At 34.9% G+C, this 20,889-nt stretch overlaps 1 protein-coding gene and 1 pseudogene across 11 annotated transcripts in view; both read right to left on the bottom strand.

The window, feature by feature from the left end:
- The window catches only part of Ncoa1 (nuclear receptor coactivator 1), a 253,377-nt gene that overhangs the window by 30,072 nt on the left and 202,416 nt on the right, over positions 1 to 20,889 (bottom strand). For all 11 annotated transcript variants that reach the window (XM_058578392.1, XM_046441371.2, XM_058578391.1 and 8 more), the window contains 3 exons: positions 13,892 to 14,009; positions 12,161 to 12,329; positions 9,776 to 10,090 (listed from right to left, as the gene is read on the bottom strand). In XM_058578392.1, coding sequence (XP_058434375.1) covers positions 9,776 to 10,090; positions 12,161 to 12,329; positions 13,892 to 14,009 — 602 coding nt within the window. The remainder of the gene's footprint in view (positions 1 to 9,775; positions 10,091 to 12,160; positions 12,330 to 13,891; positions 14,010 to 20,889) is intronic.
- On the bottom strand, positions 26 to 9,439 carry LOC124090813 (mitochondrial import receptor subunit TOM6 homolog; annotated as a pseudogene).

Below are 20,889 nucleotides of genomic sequence, written 5' to 3'. Positions count from 1 at the left end.
CTAAGAAAAATGACATAAAGAGAAATCATATTTCCATGTACACATATAGAATAGCTTAATAGAATAACACAAATTTATTATTGATTACTAAAAAGTTTTAGTGTTGCAGGTTCAGTAACATTATTCCGATGTTTATGTGCCATAGGGTAGCAAATATTTACCTCAGAACACTAAATACGGCAAAGCACTTAAAAATAGAACACACACGCAAATGTACATATTTATTGTACTTTTGAAGCATATTAATAGTTGTTTCAGTAAGTTCAATAATGGAGGAAAAGAAAAATTAGCCTTAGATGTTAAAATAAAAAAGCAAGTTCACCGTAAGGGCACATTCTGCAAAGGTCTGAAAAACAAACTCCAAGTTGATGTATACTTGAGGAGGGTATTCTCACTTGGAGGAACTATGCCTGATGGGTACATATTTGGGGAAAATCCAACATGATACTATTAGCTTGAGAGAGTTATGTAAGAAACAAATGGTCTGAGAAAGTGGATTATTTATTTAACTAGAAGAAGTAATTACCAGCATTTCCCAAATTGGTGTTCTAAAGAACATTGTTCTGCAGGATATTAATAGATGTGCCAGGAAAATAGCATGCTGTGCTGTATGAAGTATTGGAAATGATGAGTTACACAAGGTGAAACAGATTTATTTACTGCAGCAATATTACAAGCCTTTAATTGGCCAAAGCACATTGTGCATCTCCAAGAAGGGGATATACAATACAACTTATTTATCACAAACCGTTTTTCTTTTTTTTTTGGACTTATAACTACCAACATCTAAATCCCAGAACAATCTTCTATGGAACACTGGATTGGAAGATCATTCCAGATCAGGCTAGGTTTTCAGGTTATAGTTATGTCTTAACTTTTTTGAGTAACAAAAAAAGTATCCTATGAAGTGAGATTTCACTGTAAGCAACCTATAGCTTAAAAATTTCTTCCTCAATATGCCTGACAAGAATACAGGCATAGTGGTGCATGCCTGTAATCTCAGTGACTTGGGGGGCTGAAGCAGGAGGATCACAATTTAGAGGCTAGCCTCAGGAAATCAGTGAGGCCCAAAGCAATGTAGTGAGACCCTGTCTCAAAAAAAAAAAAAAGAAATAAAGAAAGAAAGAAAGAGGAAAAAGAAAAGGTCTGGGGATGTAGCTCAGTGTGGTAGAGTGCCCCTAGGTTAAATCCCTACTTAAGAAGAAGAAAGAAGAAAGGAGGAGGTGGGGGAGGGAGAAGGGGAGAGCAGGTGAAGGAGAAAGAAAGAGGAAGAGGAGGAGGAGAAGAAGGAGCAAAAGGAAGAGGAAGGAGAAGGAGTAGAAGAGACAATAAACCGGAGAGACAACAGTAACAATATTATTAGTATTAGACTCAAGTGATCTTCCTGCCAAGTAATTGGTACCACAGGCGTATACCACTGTATCTCTATACAGTTTTATGTTTATAGGTACTTTACAACTTATAGATTATATAAGATGTATTTTGTTACACTATATGTAAACTTAAAAGCCTATGAAAGGTTTATTAAAGAATCCAAAGAGCTATTAACAGTGATTAAATTTCTCATTGCCAAATAGATCAACTTTTTATTCCAGTTTCATTTTTTTTCTGACTCTCATTAAATCAGAAACCAAACCCATTTTGGGAAGAAAGTTCATATAATGTAAATATTAAAATTACCATTTTCAGGTATTGTAGAATAGTATAAAACATTCACATTCATTTAAAAAATCAAGATGACAAAAAAAAAAAGGTCAAAGGGACTCTTGTGTACTAAAACTTACACATTTCCTAAACTCAAAAGACCACTGATATGTTTAAATAAACAAATTAATTTTATAAAGATTTATTGAAACATTCTGTATATTCTGGATACTATATAAAGCTTGGAGGGTAACAAGGTAAGCAAATCCCAGCCTTCTGGAACTCTCTGCTGAGTGGCAGAGATTAGCACACAATACTGTGATGCATAGTGTGATACCTGCACACGTGAGGCTATCTATAGCAGCACAGAAGGAGCAACCCAAGACATCCTTCTCTGCAACACTAAAGGACAGCTATCTAGCCTAGAGGTTTTCAATCAGGGATGATTCTGCCCCCTTCAGGGATAATTTCTGTCCCATTCAGACATTTGGCAAGGTCTGAAGACATTTTTGGTTGATCTCTAGTGGCAGAGGCCAGGGATGCTATTAAACAATCTTCAAGGACAGTCCCCACAAAACAATAATTATTCAGCCCAAGATGTTAAAAGTGCTGAGGTTGAAAACCTGATCCAGCCATGGCAAAAATTCTTGCCAAGACAAAGTGTTTTTTAAAGTAGCATATATTCTACCTAGACACAATGGCATATGCCTGTAGTCACTAGCTACAGGAGAAGCCGAAGCAAGAAGAGCACCTTGTGTTCAGGAGTTCAGGACCAGCCTGGGCAACACAGCAAGACCTCATTTAAAAAAAAAAAAAGAAAAGAAAAGAAAAAAGAAAGAAAGAAAGAAAAAGAAAAAGAGGGAGAGGGGAGAAAGGAGGGAGAGAAATAGCCTATTTGCTATTTGGTACTGGGGATTGGACCCAGGGCACTTTATCACTGAGCTACGTCCCCATCCCTTTTTTATTTTGAGGCAAGTCTTGCTAAGTTGCTGAGGTGAGGCTGGCCTCAAACTTGTTATCCTCACTTCAATCTCCTCAATTGCTGGGTTATAGGCAAGTGTCAATAAGTAGCTATTCTCTTAACAGGCAATTTTTTATTACACAAAGTTTGGAGGTGAAATCTGCTTCCCTGTATTTTCTGCCTTTGGTCCTACTTCTATTTTCTGGTCACTTCTATGTTCTTCTATTCTCTACAATATACAAAGGATTATCAGTGATGGTTCTTTTATCAGATCCATGCCTTTCTTCAGTACCCAACGCATCAGGACTAGACGTCTTTTAAGATGACTAAAAATACCATATTTTTAAAAATCTGTTTTAGTTGTTACTCCTTCTTTATATTATTCTTCTCTTGGTAGTAATGAAGACCATGTTCTTTGCTAGAGAATGATAAAACAAAACTGGAGCAGAAAAATATTTTTTTGTATGTGTGTCTGGGCCAGTACTGTATTGTCTTCTGCAAGTAGCAAGTCTACCTATCTTTGCTGCTGTCGTTTTCCCAAAGTAGAACTTTAGAAGTCTTTAATTGGTATTAGGGACATATTCTTGGTCTTTGCCCATTGGAGGTAGAGGCAGTACCTACACCTAAGGCTTATAAATGTGTATTATTTCTTAATCACTAGTTTCTTTCTTTCTTTCTTTTTGCTGTTTTTTAAAGTCTCAACAAATATAGCTCAACTAGTTTCCTAGGATGTCTTTCATTCCTCTCCCCTCAATTAGGCATTAATCATAAATGAACAATCACATTTAAAATTTTAGAACTTTTTTTTTAACCTTTGGGTACCATATTCTAGTTAATGAGATACACTAAGGGCCAAGAAACCAGTTATTTTTATATTATTTATTTATTGTTTTTCAGTATTGGAGATTGACTCCTGGGGCTGCTAGCACTGAGCTAAACTCTTTTTACTTTTTATTTTGAGACAGGGTCTTGCCAAGCTGTCAAGGCTGATTCTGAACTTGCAATCTTGTGATCCTCTTGCCTTAGCCTCCTGAGTAGCTGGGATTGCAGGTGTGCACCTCTGTATCTGGTGTATGTGTATACATATATGTGTGTATACAATGTGTGTGTGTGTATATATATATACATATATATATATATGTGTGTGTGTGTATATATATATATATATATTAGTTGTAGATGGACAAAATAGCTTTATTTTAATTAATTTATTTATTTATTATGTGTTGCTGAGGAATGAACCCAGTGCCTCATGCATATGAGGCAAATATTCCACACTGAGCTACAACCCCAGCCCCATATATATTTTTTAATTAAAATTTTTTCCAGGGCCTGGGGTTGTGGCTCATGAGCACTTGCCTTGCACACGTGAGGCGCTGAGTATTGATCCTCAGCACCACATAAAATAAATAAATTAGTAAAACAAAGGTACTATGTCCATGTTCAACTAAAGAAATTTTAAAAAAATTTTTCATATCCATTTTGAATATATATTTAGTTGTAGGTGGACACAGTACTTTTATTCTATTTTTATGTGGTGCTGAGGATCGAACCCAGTGCCTCACGCATGCCAGTCAAGCACTCTACCACTGAGCCCCAGCTCCAGGCCCAGTACTCCAATCTATTTTTAAACCAATCTCTTTAAAATCCACTAAAAAAAAAAAAACAAAGTATTTTAGATGTGAGTAATCCCCTTTTTTTTCTCTTTGCTTATCAATAGGCACTAATGCTAATGCTAAGTTTTTACCTAAGAGATGCTTACAGTCTCCTGTGTATAGGAAAAGGAAGGAGAGGCTATGACCAGCAAGTAAAGAGATGACATCAATCCAACAAGGTAAGTGTATTATGAACATCACATTATGAACCTGATACATTCTGTATACTACTCTTTGATCAGTTATGTGGAGTTTCAAATATCTTCTCTAAGTCTGTGGTTTATCTTTAACTTTGTTTATGGTGTCTTGTCTTATAAATTTTAAATTTTATTGCAGCCATTAACCTTTTCTTGTATGTCTTTTTTTAAGAGGCCACAGAGATACTCTTATATTCCCATTCAGGTCATTAAAACACCTAGACTTTATTTTTGTGTATCATACATGATAAAGACCTAATTTATCACATTTTTGCATTTATTACATAGGTACTCTCTTTCCACTGACTGCCACCTCCTCTGCCCCTAAGTAAGTCTTTTTATGTCTGGATGTGCTTCTGGGCTCTCTATATGTTCTAATCATAGAACTTTCTATCCTTATGCCAGTTCCACATTGTTTTACTTCTCTTGCTTGATATCTGATAGAGAAAGTTTACCTTCACTCTTCTTCAAGATTGTATTGATGCTTCTAAAATAAATTTAGCACTTATTTGTGAAATTCCATGCTGAGATTTTATAGGAGATCCAATGAGTTTACTGATTAATTTTGGAATGACTGCCATCTCTATAATAGTTTTCCAATTCATAATTATCTTTTATTTGTATCTTAATTTTAAATTATGATTCATAATTTTCTAAGTTTTACACATTGTGACTATATTTTAAAATTATATTTTCTAATTGGTTGCAGCTAGTAAAAAATATTGCCATTAATTTTCGTTTCTTGTTCTTTTATCTAAACACTTTGCTGAATTTCTCTATTTGTTCTAAGTTCCCTGTAGATTCTCTTAGATTTTCCTATATCAGCAGTCATTATTCACATATAATTTTGATTGTTTCTCAGTTTTTCTACCTATATTTCCAAATGACTACTCCCTTTTTATTTTGTCTACTCTGGTATGAGCCACTGAAAATATGGTAAGAGAAAGGGCAGATGGACCATCTAAGTTCATCACTTAAACCTATGACTATAACTATATAACTTTAAATAATATATTTAAACCTGGCAATTTATTGGTTTTGTCAGGTACTATATGACTCCTGACCCATAGCTGTTACCCTCCCTTTCTTCCCTAATGACAGAATAGGATTCTGTTTATTAGATGATCATCTACATCACATGATTCAAGCAAGGGGCAATCCATGAATACTCTTAAGTCAGTTCTTCCCAGTAGCTGGTTAAGGGTATGTAATGCGATTCAGTTCTGGTTTACCAGGCATGTGAAGTCTTTTATTTATCCCTTTCCTTTTTTATGGGGGTGGGGGTGTGAAGTGGATTGGGAAGAGAGCCTTTTGAAAAAAAGAGATGCTTCTGAAAGACTATAGACAGGAAAGAAGAATCTGTTTTCTCCTGGTAGATATAATTTTGATTGTATGTGATATTTATAATCATCAGATGCCAAGGATTATAGAGCAAAAGGATAAAAAGAACTTGGGTCCCTGATAACATACCTGGAACTCCCTCTATTGTGAATTGTCTTAATATTTGAGTCAGAATATTTTCTTTATTGTTTCACTACTTTGAACTGATCTTTTATCTTTATTTGTTGCTAAAAGCCTCTTAACTGAGATACTGACTCAGATAAGCCTTGATCAGACCTATTTACAGTCAGCCTGTAAGAGGATAGATATGCAAAACCCCTAGTACCTATAGTATAAGTGGAGCTGAAAAGAGCAAGAAATTAAGGCCTAGAACCCAAAGAGGAGGCCCAAATGATGTGGTTTCTTAGGCAGCAGAGTTATTGTCTTATTTGGCAGTATTAAGTTGTTTTTGTATAGACATTTCTAGGGAACTAAACAAAATGAGCTAAAAATTCTGTATTTCTTCAACTTGGAGGATACTTCACTCTCTTGGGCCACCAAGGCCATCAAACTTTGGACAAACCTCCAGGAGATTTAAAGGAAGCAAAGAGCAGCAGCAATCTCTTGGCATCCTTATCTCAGGTATGTCCTTTGGAGGCCAATCTGCTGATCAGCTACTTTACAAATGAATGGAAGCAAAACAATCTTTTCCCTCTTAACTGAATATAAATCATCATTTTATTCATTCATGAATCTGACCTTAATCTTCGGCCTGGCTTCCTTGTTGAACCTTAAACTTTGATCAGTATATACAGGACTTCAGCTGTAAAATGAGGAAATCAGCATACCTACACGTTCCTCTACCTTTTAACTTTAGCACTTAATCACAAACTGCTTGCAGTATGATCTGACTTTTTCAGTAGGTATGTTTTCGAGTACCCTACAGTTGCTTGTATCTTTTACTTTTTGTATTCCTCATGGTATCTAGCATGACCCTCCTAAATATATTTAGCAAAAAAATTAAATATGGAGAAGGTATTTTATTCTTGTGTTCTCTATCAAAAAAATGAATTGCGGGCTGTGGCTGTGGCTCAGTGGTAAAGTGCTTGTCTAGCATGCGTGAGGCACTGGGTTCGATCCTAAGCACCACGTAAAAATGAAATAGAGATATTGTGTGCCCACCTACAACTAAAAAAAATACTATATATTAAAAAAAATAAATTGCAAGCTGTAACAAGAAGTGGTGTATCTTCAACTAATTCCTCAAATCATATTATGACTCCATCTCTTTTATTTCTCTTTTCTTTCTTCCCTTAATTCTTCTTTGAGCACCCAGCATTTTGAAAATTATTTCTTTGTTATTCTATCATTTAGGAATTTTCCCCGTCTTGTATCTCCCTTTCTCTTATTCTCTTCCACCATTTTCCTCTCTTTAGGTGGAGTGGGCACATTTACATTCTTTACTCCATTTAACCCATATAACTACCTATGAGGTAAAGAAATTATTTATTAGACTGTTTTTATAGACAAGGAATCAGAGTCTTTAAAAGGGCAAACAATTTGATTAAAGCTAACCACTTAAGTTTAGAACTAGGGCTTGAAATCAGAGATTTCAAGAAAAATCAGACTTTTTTTTTGGTGTATGTGGTTTTTATTTCAAATATTTGTTAAATATTTATTCCTTTGGACATCATTATTATTCCTTGGGACAAGAGCAAATATCACCCCTACCTAAACCTAGGAACTATGTGCAGAATTTTTTTCCGGGGGAGGGGGTACGGTGTGGGTGGGTAGGAATGGGTACCAGGGATTGATCCCTGGAGGCACTTAACCACTGAGCTACATCTCCAGTCCTTTTTATTTTAAGACAGGGTCTCACTAAGTTGCTTAGGGTCTTGCTAATTTTCTGAGGCTGGCTTGAACTTGTGATCCTTCTATCTTGGCCTCCCAAGTCTCTGGGATTACAGGTGAGTGTTGCAACACTCAGCTATGTACAGAACTTTAGAGAACAGAGGCAACACTTTGGCAGAGGCTGAATGCTGAGCATAGAATGAAATTCAGCCAGGCAATCAAACTTCAGCTACCATCAAGGCACATCTTGTGGTGGTCACAAATTATAGGATGTTTTTAGAAGGTTTGGGTATAGCACAATATTTTTTTTTTTTACAAATAATAATAGGTGACATTTATTAATGTTGAAGTATAAGCCAGGAGCTTTTCTAAGCTCCTTATTAACTCATTTAATTCTGACAACAATTTTATGAGATACTGAGTTAGAAAAAAAGGAAAAAAAAATCTCTGTTAAAATATAGAACAAACAGGGGCTGGGGATGTGGCTCAAGTGGTAGCGCGCTCGCCTGGCATGCGTGCGGCCCGGGTTCGATCCTCAGCACCACATACAAACAAAGATGTTGTGTCCGCCAATAACTAAAAAATAAATATTAAAATTCTCTCCCTCTCTCACTCTCTCTTTAAAAAAAAAAAAAGCTTAAAAAAATATAGAACAAACAACTCATAAATAATTCCTGAGCTGGACACAAAAGAGCCTGAGGGACAAAAAAGAACCAAAATGTAAGGATGCACTAAAGAGCCCATAAATTATTTTATAACTTTCCAGCTCCTTATAAGTCTTTTTTGGAATGCACTGAAACAGAAAAAAGGCCTTGGTAGAAAGAGACCATCAACCTTGTAAATCTAGGGGCAAATGTTTGATTGGACCACAAACCTTTGACCACCCACTGACCACCTGAGATGTTGATGTATGCTGAAACACATACCAGATCAGGTAGCCTAATGGAGGAACACAATCATGCTGAATATTTCCCAGCTGTGAGAGGAGCTCAGCCCTCTTTGGATCATACATATTCCATCTAAGTATGCACCCTAATAAATACTCATGCATTGGCAGCATGTCTCACTTTTGAGATATAGCACAAGAATTTCATTTGTCTACTTGGCTAGACCCTTGGTTGAAGTGTCATTAGGTCATTGTCACTCAAGTTCCTGGTTAGCCAAAAACCAGCAGCAAAGAGACCCAAACTGAGGATCAAGATCCTCTGGAAATCATTCCTATCAGTGGCAAAGTGGTAGAGTCCCCAGAACCAGTCGCCTACCTCCAAGGAATTGGGGGGCTTCATTTGCTGAGCTGGCAATGCTCGTGGTGACTCCGCTGGAAGCTATTAATACCTGTGAACTCTGCAGAGTCTTACAGGATGCCTAGAGCTAACTCTTATAACCATTATATCATAATGCCTCTCTGATATAATTTATTCCTTATTTCTCTTGCTTCCTAAATTAGGAAGGCTCCAGAGAATTTCTTTAAACACTTTTCTACAAACCCAAAGCAACACACCCATGTGGTTAAAAAGAATAGAGAAGGACTGATAACAAGAAAGCAACAATTCACAGCCCCACTTCCCACAAATGCATTTTTTTCTGTGGTCCCTGATAATTATCCACATGTCTGCTGTGTATGCAATCTTAAATATTTATGCGACTATATATACTCGCTTTCTGCCATGAGAGAGATTAAACCATTACAACTTCCAGACTCCCAAACTTGTATCCTTTCTCCATTCTTCTTTTATAATAATATCATTAGACATCCATCTCACCAATTTCAAATAACATAAACAAACCTTATTTTCAGTTCCAACAATCATAAGTAGAATCTCTGGTTGTTCTATTTTGTATATTAAGATGTTTCTCTTTATTAATTTAGTAATTGCATGATGTCCAATCTAAATAATTTGTATCTCAGAAAACAAAAATTAGATTGCTTTTAAGTTGTAGGACTCAAAGTGCTTTGCTATGAGTCAGTCATTTTTAACCAAATAAAAGGGTCTTTCATCTTAGTAGACCAAGTTTGGTTCTTTGAGTCTTTCATGGAAGTCTGGGAATAGACTTCACACCTTTGTTGTAGCAATAGGGCTCTCTTATTACAAGAATATTTGGCACAAACCTTTGAAAAGTATAAACTGTTGTAGGAGAGCACTCACCTGCTGCTGTCCCTGTAACCGCTGTTGTAGTTGAAGTCTAAGTTGGTTAGGTGCAGCTGGAGGTCTGTTTAGAGTTTGCCTGGGCTGCATACCCATGCCAGGTGAAAAAGCACCTCTGGGAGGTGTTACTTGAACAGGCATAGTCCCCAGTGAAGGTTTCTGCCTGACCATGCCTTGGAATGGGCTAGGGAGATTGGCAGTAGGAGAAGGAGAAGAGTAAGGCTGTGAATAGAGGTTGGGTCTTTCTTCCATCATTAGAGGTGGTGTTGCTTGCTGTGGTGGAAATCTCTCTGATAATACATCTAATCCACCGCCCTGTCAAGAAAGAAGGCAGAACACTTTGCGAATACATTTCTGCCAATAAATGACATGTGTTGCTATATAATTTTGGATCTGTGCACGTTATCTCTAGAAAGTGTCATCATAATATATTCATTCTGAATTCCTGCTCTCTAAAAGTTTGTCACCTAAAGAAATCATTTGTGAAAGTTGCTTTTGAAAGGAAATAACGGATAAATTAAGATGCTTTAAATATCAGCAGAGATGAAAATATGATTAAAATAAAGGACCTAAATCAATGAAGTAAAGTCACAAGTTTGAAAAGAACTTCAATGAAAAGTCGAAGAAGCAATGAACTTTACATTTAATAAGTTAACATAAAAATCAGAGTCTTTAAAGGGCAAACAATTTGATTAAAGCTAACCACCTAAGTTTAGAAGTGGGGCTTGAAATCAGAGATGACTCTTTTATATATGTTCAGGCATTTTTCTCTCAAATAGAATCCAATCTTTACCTTATTTGAAAAAAATCCATAGCTAAAAGTAATATAAGACCATAGAGTTTCAGCTTTCAAATGTTATAACTGTACCCACTGCAAGAAATGTAATTTAAATTGTGATCTGGTGTGTGTGTGTGGCAGAGAATGAAAGAGAGACAGAAACAGACAGGGAGAGCATGTGTGTGTGTGTGTGTGTGTGTGTGTATTTCATGAAATATACCTTGCCCTTTTTATGGGCTATGCATTCTGACACTGTATTTTACACTCATTTCCATTGAAAAAATGCTGGTCATAAGCTGGGCATGGCCACATACCATAAAATTTTTAATCCCAGCTTCGTGGGAATCTGAGGCAGGAGGATCACAAATTCAAGGCCAGCTTGGAAACTTAGTAAGACCTTGTGTCAAAATAAAATTTAAAAAGGGCTGGGAATATAGGTCAGTGCTTGCCTTGCATAAGCAAGGCCCTCAGTTCAATCCCCAGTACCAGTAAAGAAAAAATGCACTAAATTCATTTTATAACCTTACAACATGAAAAATGCTAAATAGGATGTTGAAATATCATGGAACATATATAGGTTGAAGACCACAATTCCCAATAGCCAAATCATGGAACCAGCCTATGTGTTGATCAATAGGTGAATGGATAAAGAAAATGTGGCGCATTATATATATATATATATGTATGTATATATGTATATATATTCACATACATACATACACAAAACACAATGGAATTTTACTGGTCCATAAAAAAGAACAAAATTGGGTCATTTACAGGAAAATAGTTGGGACTTAAAAGCATTATGTTAAGTGAAGGAAGCCAGACTTAGAAAATCAAGGGTCATATGAGTTCTCTCCTCTGTGCAAGCTAGAGAGACACAAAGAAAAAAAAAAAAAAAAAAGAAAGAAGAGAGAAGAAAAGAAAAAAATGGGTTTGGGAGGGGGAAAGATCACAAGAAAGGGGCCAATGGGGCTGGGAGGGGAGGAAAATGGAAGCACTGGACAATGAAATTAACCAAATTATGTTATGTGCATGTACGAATAGAATATATAACAATTAAGCCCACTATAAGGTACAATTATAATACACCAATAAAAATGATCTTGAAAAAAAAAGCATGAAGAAGGATAAATTTAGTTCTAAAACAAGAAGTGATGATATAAATCTGGAATCTATTCTAGCTAGAGCTTGTAAGATTCTGATCCATAGTGAAAAACTAAGGCATTCTAATTCTAATGATCATGGTACTTTTTTTGTTTAAAAAGCCCATTAGTTATTGTGTGTGTGTTTTTTTTCAGGGCCCAGGACTGAACTCAGGGCCTTGAACATGCTAGGCAAGTGTTAAAATCCTTGAGCTGAATCCTCAAATCCTTTATTATGTATTTTGATAAATTCAATAAGGGGTAAATTATAAAACAGCTAAAGCAGGGTGGGGATGATACTGAAAAATCTTGCTTAAAAATCACTTTCTAGGGATGTGGCTCAGTGGGAGAGTGCTTACCTAGTATGCATGAGGCCCTGAGTTCAATGCTCAGAACAACAAAAAGTCACTTTCTGGTTTCTCAGGGTTGCACTGTTTAATTAATGCCAACTGTAATAAATACCTGAACAAGTTTGTCAATTCCCAGTGCTCTGTCTAGTTCAGCAAGCTCAGTTTCATCTTTGCCACTGAGGAAGGACACCAGTTGTTCCAGAAGAGCCTTCTCATCATTTCTTCCTTCTACTGTTGTTGGTGGACAGAGAAGCTCATCTAATTGTGAACTGATACACTGGCTGCAGAATCAAAAGATTTAAGAAAGTTTCAAAATGAAACAGCAAAAAATTATTCAATATTATGAATGCAAATACACACATATAGGTACAAATCTGGTTCTAGAAAATTTTCTGTTGAAATGCTTGGCAATAAATTCTAATGCAATAAAATGTTCCATGCTTAATGTACAGAAATTAAAAGAACATCAGTATATACAGCTTGAATACATTTCATTCTTTTGTCAATCATCAAACTTTGTTTCTATATTCTTCATATTAGCTTACGGAAATAACCTGAAAAAGGGAATAAACATAATTAAGGGAAAATAATTTTCAATAAAAGTAAAAAAATAAAAATAAGATAAAAAGTCAGAAAAATCATTTGGCCTATACTCAGATTCATTTACTTATTCTATATCATCAATTATTGATAACTGAAGTATAATCAAAACAAATATTATTTTACTTTCAAATATGATCAAATCATGCCAGGCACGGTGGTGCATTCCTATAATCCCAGTGGCTTGGGAGGCTAAGGCAGGAGGATCGTGAGTTCAAAGCCAGCCTCAGCAAAAGCGAGAAACTAAGCAACTCCATGTGACCCTGTCTCTAAATAAGATACAAAATAGGGCTGAGGATGTGGCTCAATGATTAAGTGCCCCTGAATTTAATCCCTGGTTTCCCTTCCCCAAAAGATGATCAAATCCTATTGACAGCATGACACAATTAACATATATGAAAGAAATCAAACTAGAAAAATGAAACATGGTAGGCATGAAGCAACAAAACAAATTGTTGATTTGTAGAAAATATGTATCTAATCCAAAGTGATATCAACTTAGAAACATACAGAAAATTAATATATGTAGAAATATAGAAAAAATAAAACTTAGAAAAATATAGAAAATAATACTAATTCTAATTACACTAATACAATAATATAAGAACTCTTTCTGTGGGAAAGTGATGACACTTTGATAATATATGTTAAAGGAAAAAGAAAAGCCAGTGTATCAGTTCATAATGGGAACCCAGTCCAAGTTAAAGTTCTAAACCACACTCAATGCTATTTAGTCTCCTTTTGGTTGCCATGTATGAGACATACTCTGTGCTAAGGAATACAGCTGCTTATGTGGATTAAGAAATTAAATTCTAATCAGAGTACTAAATAGACGTAGAAAGTACTTTCCTTCCTTATGCCTTCAAACAAAGAGAAATTTTAGACAAAATAATTACATGACTAAAAGCTTAAGGGCAATATAATTGTTGTGCTGAGGCCAATTCATCCACAGGTCCCAAGAATATTACAGTAATCAAAACAAAGGAGTATAGATGAAATACAAAACAACAGTTGTATACCATGTCCATCTCTTGGTGATTACAATGTACACTACCCTTCTGTCATGTAGTAAATTTATCTGCTTGATTCTGTATTCCCTCACCCTCTCTTTCCTCCCTTAAACATTTATATCAATGTATAACTCACAAAATACAATGTAAACTAGAATTCAATTTGGGAATAGTAGTTCTTGGCTTAGAGGTTGGTATTTGATACTTTATAAAATATAAAATATATTACTTACTCTTCTGCTTTATTCTGATTAATAGCTGTCACAGCATTATTTGCCCATGGAATCTGGTCACCTGTTCCTGGTTGTCCAAACTGGTTATCAATTGCTTCCAATTCCAGTTCAGGCAATCCTGATTGAAGAAGAAAAGGTCATTGTCACAATAAAAGATAAAAATGACAATATTTTCAAAATAAATTGTGTAATTGTGAGATTTTTTCCCTATAAAATATTACTTCAATGACAGGTTACTTACTCAGAAACATAAATTATCCAAAATGTAGCTATATATAAAAGTAAATGAGAAAGTGAGAAAATATTTCTCAGTAAAAGAAAATATAGAATTGAGTTTGTACATAGGTTGATATTACCATAGGAGAATCAAGAACTTTGTCAGAAATTATTTATTTTAAAAGTAAATTTAAAAGTAAATAATTTCATTTAACTACTTTTTCAATCTATTGCATATTACACTACACTGTATGTAGAGAGAGTGTCATCACCATGAAATGAGAACTACGAGCAAAAGATAAAATGCAGTCAATAAAAGGTAGAAATAGAAACTAAAGAGTATGGCAGTTTAAGGCTATTCAGCAAATGAACAAGGCTCTAATTGTTACCCTAAGAAGACAGCTGTATAATTATGGTATAATAACTCAGGCTTATAATGATACTCACATGAAGAAAGGTTGGACTATGTTTTGTAACTGAAGAAAACAGTGTACACATTTTAGGAATTTTTTTCTTTAGAATTTTTTGGAAAAATTTATGATTACCTCTTAACTATTAATAGTGGAAAAAATCATAACCTGAATTTAGAAATTTAGAGACTGATTAATGAATTATGGTATACCTATTGATAATATATGTTAAAGAAAAAGCATATTCTAAGACAATTTGTTCAGGATGAATCTATCTTTATAAACTACTTCATATATGTTAATAGAAAAAATTCTGGGAAGCTCTTTCTATATTTCTCCTTGGTTCATTTCAGGCAATAGGAGTAAGGATTATTTTTCTTTTTACAAAAGTTATTTATAATTTCCAAAATGAATCTATGTTAACTGGTCATTGTTATGGGTGAAACCATGTCCCTCCAAATTCATATGTGGAAATCCTAATATCTTGTAGCTCAAGATATGACTATTTGGAGACAGGGTCTTTAAAGAAGCAATTCATTTTAAATGGATCATTACAGCCCAATCCATGACTAGACTCTTTATAAGAAGATTAGAACACAGCCTAGAGAGAAAGCAGTCATCTCCAGGCCAAAGAGAGGCTTCAGAAGAAAACAAACCCGTTACAACTTCTAGCCTCCAGAATTGCAAGAATATAAACTTCTGTTGTTTAAGTCCCCAATCTATGTATTTCTTTATAGCAGTCCTAGGTAAATAATGCAATTTTTAAGCTAAAAGGGTTTTGAGTTTGTTATTGTCGTTGAGGTGCTAGGGATCCAACCCAGAGCTGAATGCAAGATTGGCAAGTACTGTATTGCTGAGTTACACCTCCAGTCTAGCTTAGAGTTTCAAGAGAAGAGTTATATAGAATTTTTCATTCTAGTGAATAAGACATAAGTAGATTTAAGGATATCTGAAAAAATTATGCAAAACACATTAGGCTCACTTTTATGTGAAATACACGTAATATTTAGTATAAATAAAAATCCCTACAAACACATTCACTTTATTTTTTTTTTTAGTTGTAGACGGACACAATACTTTTATTTTATTTATCTTCAAAAAATTTTTTTTAATTGTTGATAGGTCTTTATTTTATTTATTTATATGTGGTGCTCAGAATCAAACCCAGGGCCTCACACATGCCAGGCAAGTGCGCTACCTCTGAGCCATAGCCCCAGCCTCTTCTTTATTTATCTTTATATGGTGCTGAGGATCAAACCCAGGGCCTCACATGTGCTAGGCAAGCACCCCACTACTGAGCTAGAACCCCAGTCCTACATTCACTTTTAAATGAACATAATTATGGCTTTCAATTAAACTGATTTCTATGATAACAAATAATAGAGAAATCGAATTCTGTAAGGATGCTGAAAAATACAACAAACAAAAATAATCAAACTAAAACAATGACCATGGTGATGGAAATTAAATCACTTAATTCCTATCATTATCTTAATTAGGAAACTGGTCAGAGGTTATCTAAAGTTGTCCCATTGCTCTGATCCACATATTAACTCCTCAATCTTCCTAATCTCCTTAAGAAATCTAACTTATATTAAGTGCATGCACACATATAAAACAATAGATCCCACTGTTATAACAGGGCATTTACAAGTCTTGATGGGAAATATTACGAACTTAGATAAAATATTTCCAAAACAGGATTAATATGCTAAATTTGATGTGTAGTAGGCAAACAAATAATCAAAAACAAAAAAACTAAAAACAACCAACCAAACAAACCAAACCAATTAAGCTTTGATTCAATTAAAAGTTTTGTTTTTGTTTTTGCATAGGCTGTTTAAAAGAAGTTGGTTTTTATTCTTGCACTAATTTCAAACTTTTGGACTTCCTTTAGAAAATGCCTTCTATAAAAAATTTGAGGGTTTGATGGCATTAATGAGGAAATACACAAGTTCTCTCTTTGTCCTTGGAATACATCTCCTAGTTTGGGTCATGATTGTGTTTCTACTACAAATATGAATAAGTATGTATACATGTAAAGAAAAGGCCAGTAATTTTTGCAAGAGAGGCAGCTGAAATAGGGGTAGAAAAGAAGCCCTTAGGGATCTTTGATTGGGTAATTAACATTCGTTGTTGCTATTATTATTTTTTGAGTTGAGGTCTCACTTATGTTCCCAGGCTGTACTCAATTGCCTCAGCCTCCCCAGTATGGGGCTAGAGTAGCATGCACACCTGATATTATCTGTTATCATAAAATGCTCAACATTATATTTTCTCAATTTAAAATCTGGCTAAAAGGAAATTTTTATATCCCCATTAGCCATACTGAACCCAGAAAAAATTATTTTATTAAATAGTTTAAAAATTTTCTGTACACCAAGTAGACGGCATTGTCTTTAACCAGGAGGGTGGCTTTTGTACATTCTATGCCTCGGTCGATGCAGTTATCTATTGATTTTTCATGTTCGAAGTTAATTTTCTTCAGCTGTTGAAAAGGAAGTGTCTGGCTCAGTTTTGTGCTACATTTGGCAATTATGTGTGCACAGTACTTACAGTGTTTTATTTTTTAAAAATAGCATGTAGACAAAGAGTCTCTAATAAAAAATTCTCTAAATCGGTAAGATAAAAACCCAAGAACACAATTGATAAATGTCAAAGAAGCCACATAAAACAACTTAATTCATAATAAAAGAAATATCATTTAAAACTACCCTGAGATACTTGGGAAAAAACATATCAACTGATAAATTTGAGAAAATGCACAATTTGAAGTACTGAGAAGGATATATGGAAATAGAAATATTAACTACCAGTTAATATAATCTGAGAAGGGCCACTGGGGAGTATGTATGTATATGTATAAATGTATGTATGTATGTATATATGTATGTATCTATCTATCTTTGACTCAGATATTCTATTAAGAACTTCATTTTGAGATATATACTCAGGAGTGGTAAATTATCTCTATAAGGTAACTCATTATATCCTTAATGATAAGCAAAAGGTGCTTATCATTAGGCAACTAGTTAAGTAAAGTTAAGTTACCTTCTGGTATAGGAAATAAGGACAAGCTATAAAAAGAATAAAGAACTTCTTTTCATGCTGGTATACAATGGTAGCCAAGTGAAGGAGTCTAAGATACAGAACACTGAATGTATAGTATGACACTATCGGTATAAAAAAGGGAAGTCTGTGCACGTTATACATTTCTTTTACAGAGAAAACATAATATAGCTCTTAGAATGAAGAGACTTTTAATTTATTTTTTTTAAGTTTTAAATTTGCTCTAGTTAGTTATACATGACAGTAGAATGCATTTTGACATTGTACACAAATGGAACACAACTTCTCCTTCCTCTTGCTGTGCATGGTGCAGAGTCACACCAGTAATGTAATCATACATGTATATAGGGTAATACTGTCTCATTCTACTGTCCTTCCCATCCCCACAGCCCTATTCTCGCCTCTACACCATCCAAAGTTCATGAAGAGACTTTTTTTTTTTTTGAGAGAGAGAGAATCTTTCAATCTTTATTTATTTATTTTTTTTTTTAGTTTTCAGTGGACACAACATCTTCACTCCATTCCTATGTGGTGCTGAGGATTGAACCCAGCACCCTGCGCATACCAGGCGAGCGCACCGCAGCTTGAGCCACATCCCCAGCCCCATGAAGAGACTTTTCATTACACATTTCTTTGGTGTTGTTTTGAATGCAGAAGACTGTATCTTTTTAAAATTATTATTATTATTATTACTATTATTATTATTTTGTAGATGGACACAATATCTTTATTTATTTATTTTTATGTGGTGCTGAGGATTGAACCCAGTGCCTCACACATGCGAGGCAGGCATTCTATCACTGAGCTATGGCCCCAGCTCCAGAAGCCTGTATCTTAATTACTTAACACACACACACACACACACACACACACACAATGTAACCTCAAAACCTAAAAATGTTATATGTGAAACTCATTATCTTTACAGTTACATGATTTTTTTTTCTTTTTTTGTGGTGCTGGGGATTGAACCCAGAGCATTGTGCATGAGAGGTAAGCACTCTACCAACTGAGCTATACCCCCAGCCATAACTATACAAATTTTTTAATATACTTCATATTAATAGGATTTAAAAAAAATAATCATCCCAGAATGTGTGTGTTCAAACAACATAAAATACCAACTGAGGAGGTTTTTCACTTGCTTTAGTGATGTTAATCCTCAAATATTTTTAGAATCTTCAGGAATGATCTTAACTAGTCCACAAGTCCTTCAAGAAAATAAATCTCACAAGTTTAATTTTAGTTTTGATTAAAAAAAACATTATTACTCTTTTTTGATCAACAAATTTGGTTCTAAATAACTAGAAATTTTCAAAAATCAAATCCACCCTCAAAGAACAAGAACTTGGAGACAGTCAAAAGAACAGTGCCATGGTTTTGAAGGTACTGCCAAGGAGGCAAGCTGTACACATTTTGATCAACAATACTTTCTTATAAGATGTCTAGGCTGAAAAACCAATACTGTGTTGGCTGTGTTCTTATACCTCAATCTGCCTGGGATTTATATGTGCAAACTGTTTAAACCACTTGGTCACACCGCAGGAGCATGTATATGCACATATAAATCTCAGGAAGACTGAGATCTAAATCCTTGTCTACACATATTAATTGTGTAACTCTGAGCAAGCTTTTGTCTGTGTGTGTGTGTATGTGTGTTTTCCTTTTCATTTTCTGAATCATAGTTTTCTCATATGTACAGAATTATTACCTATATCTTTTCTTCCAAAAATATCATTGAAATAAACAAAAGAAAAAGAGGAAAAAAATCCACAGCTAAAAGAAAGGCAAAAGAAATATCATGGCAGTAGACTAGAATAGTGAAGAATTTCTGAAAAATAAAGCCCAGCTAGAAACAAACTCTGGGGAATACTTCAACTGAACTATAAAACAGTAAAAAGAGGATTTTCCAGGATAGGTTTTTCCAGAAAAGTACCATAATAATTCCAAACTCAGTGTCATTCAAGTGAGTTAAGGAATAGGCCATGGGTGATTGCTGGGATAATTAAAGGGCAACAAAAGAGCTGCCATCAGGACTCTACTCAGAGAGCAGCTGACTCTGGTGTCTGCCCATGGGATTTAACTGTTGTATTTGTGACTTTGGGTGGGAGTTCTGCCCAGGAAATCTCCCAAAGTGGATGCTAGGGCTGCCCCAAGGGATTTCCCTACCACCAAAGCCCTATTCCCTTTCAACGACAGAGAAATGGACTTCTCTAATCAGAACTTATATTTACTGCCAGGAGACAAGGATTTCTCAGTTTAGCTAAAGAAATGTGCTAGCTACCAGCATTTTTTCATTGTAAGTGTTTTTCAGTATATATGGAGAGACATCAAAATTCAATACACATTCAAGAAAAGTCAATAGCAGGAAACATACAGCAAATTTAATATAGAAAGAAAATGAAGAAGAAAGGAATGATACAGAAAATGGATGAACCTTAGTAAATAAAATAAATATCATTACACAGATTAAAAAGTCTATTCCACTCATAAAAGTAATAGTTCCTAAGAAAAACAATTTCTAGACAGTAAAAACATGAGAGCATGGTTAAAAGAACTCGAACAGATGGACTGAAGAGCAGAACTGATAGAGTTAAAGATTCAGTTTTGATCTGGGAAACGGCCCAGAGTTTCTCTCAAAATACAGCACAAAATGGGAAGGAAAGGAAATGTAATAGAGGTAAGACAGGTACTATGGTGGATAAAGTCGGGAGTTTTAACTGGTGTAGCTCATATTTTGAAGTATGATGGTGGTTAATCTTGCAGGACATTTGCACTTGGCATAGTCCCACTTCTGACTGAAGACTAAAGTAAAGAAAGTGTTTGATTTTCCTGGGTGACACAAAGTCAAGACCTGGGCCAACTGATACTAGACCCTGGTTCCAATAACAGGTAGTGATGCACACAGTTTGGGGGTCAGAGGTGAACAGTGTTAGAAGTGATTCTTCCTCTCTCCTTTATATGCTAGCATATTTTTTGTCCTTGTCTTCCTTTTTCTTTCTCCAATACTTAATTCTTTTATCCTTTCTTGCACCTAACTTCCTTCCTTAGCCTTATGCCTTTTGAATTACTTTTTTCTTTCCAGTCTATAGCTAAACATTGTTGACTACCTATCTGCATCTGTTGTCTTCCCCTTCACCTACCTCAATATCTTCCCCTCTATGCTTTTAGGTTTTACATACTTATCAGCATAAAGTATAACAGATTCTAGCCTACTTACAGCTTTTATATATGGAGCTCTATTCGAGAGGGAAATTTCACACGAGAAAAGGACCATTTGCTTCAATAAAGGCTATTAAGAAA

The sequence above is a fragment of the Marmota monax genome, unplaced genomic scaffold (assembly GCF_021218885.2).
Source record: "Marmota monax isolate L192 unplaced genomic scaffold, Marmota_monax_Labrador192_F-V1.1 WCK01_AAM20220418_F8-fsc00010, whole genome shotgun sequence".
Taxonomy (NCBI): Eukaryota; Metazoa; Chordata; class Mammalia; order Rodentia; family Sciuridae; genus Marmota; species Marmota monax.
This window is presented reverse-complemented; position numbering and strand designations above follow the sequence as displayed.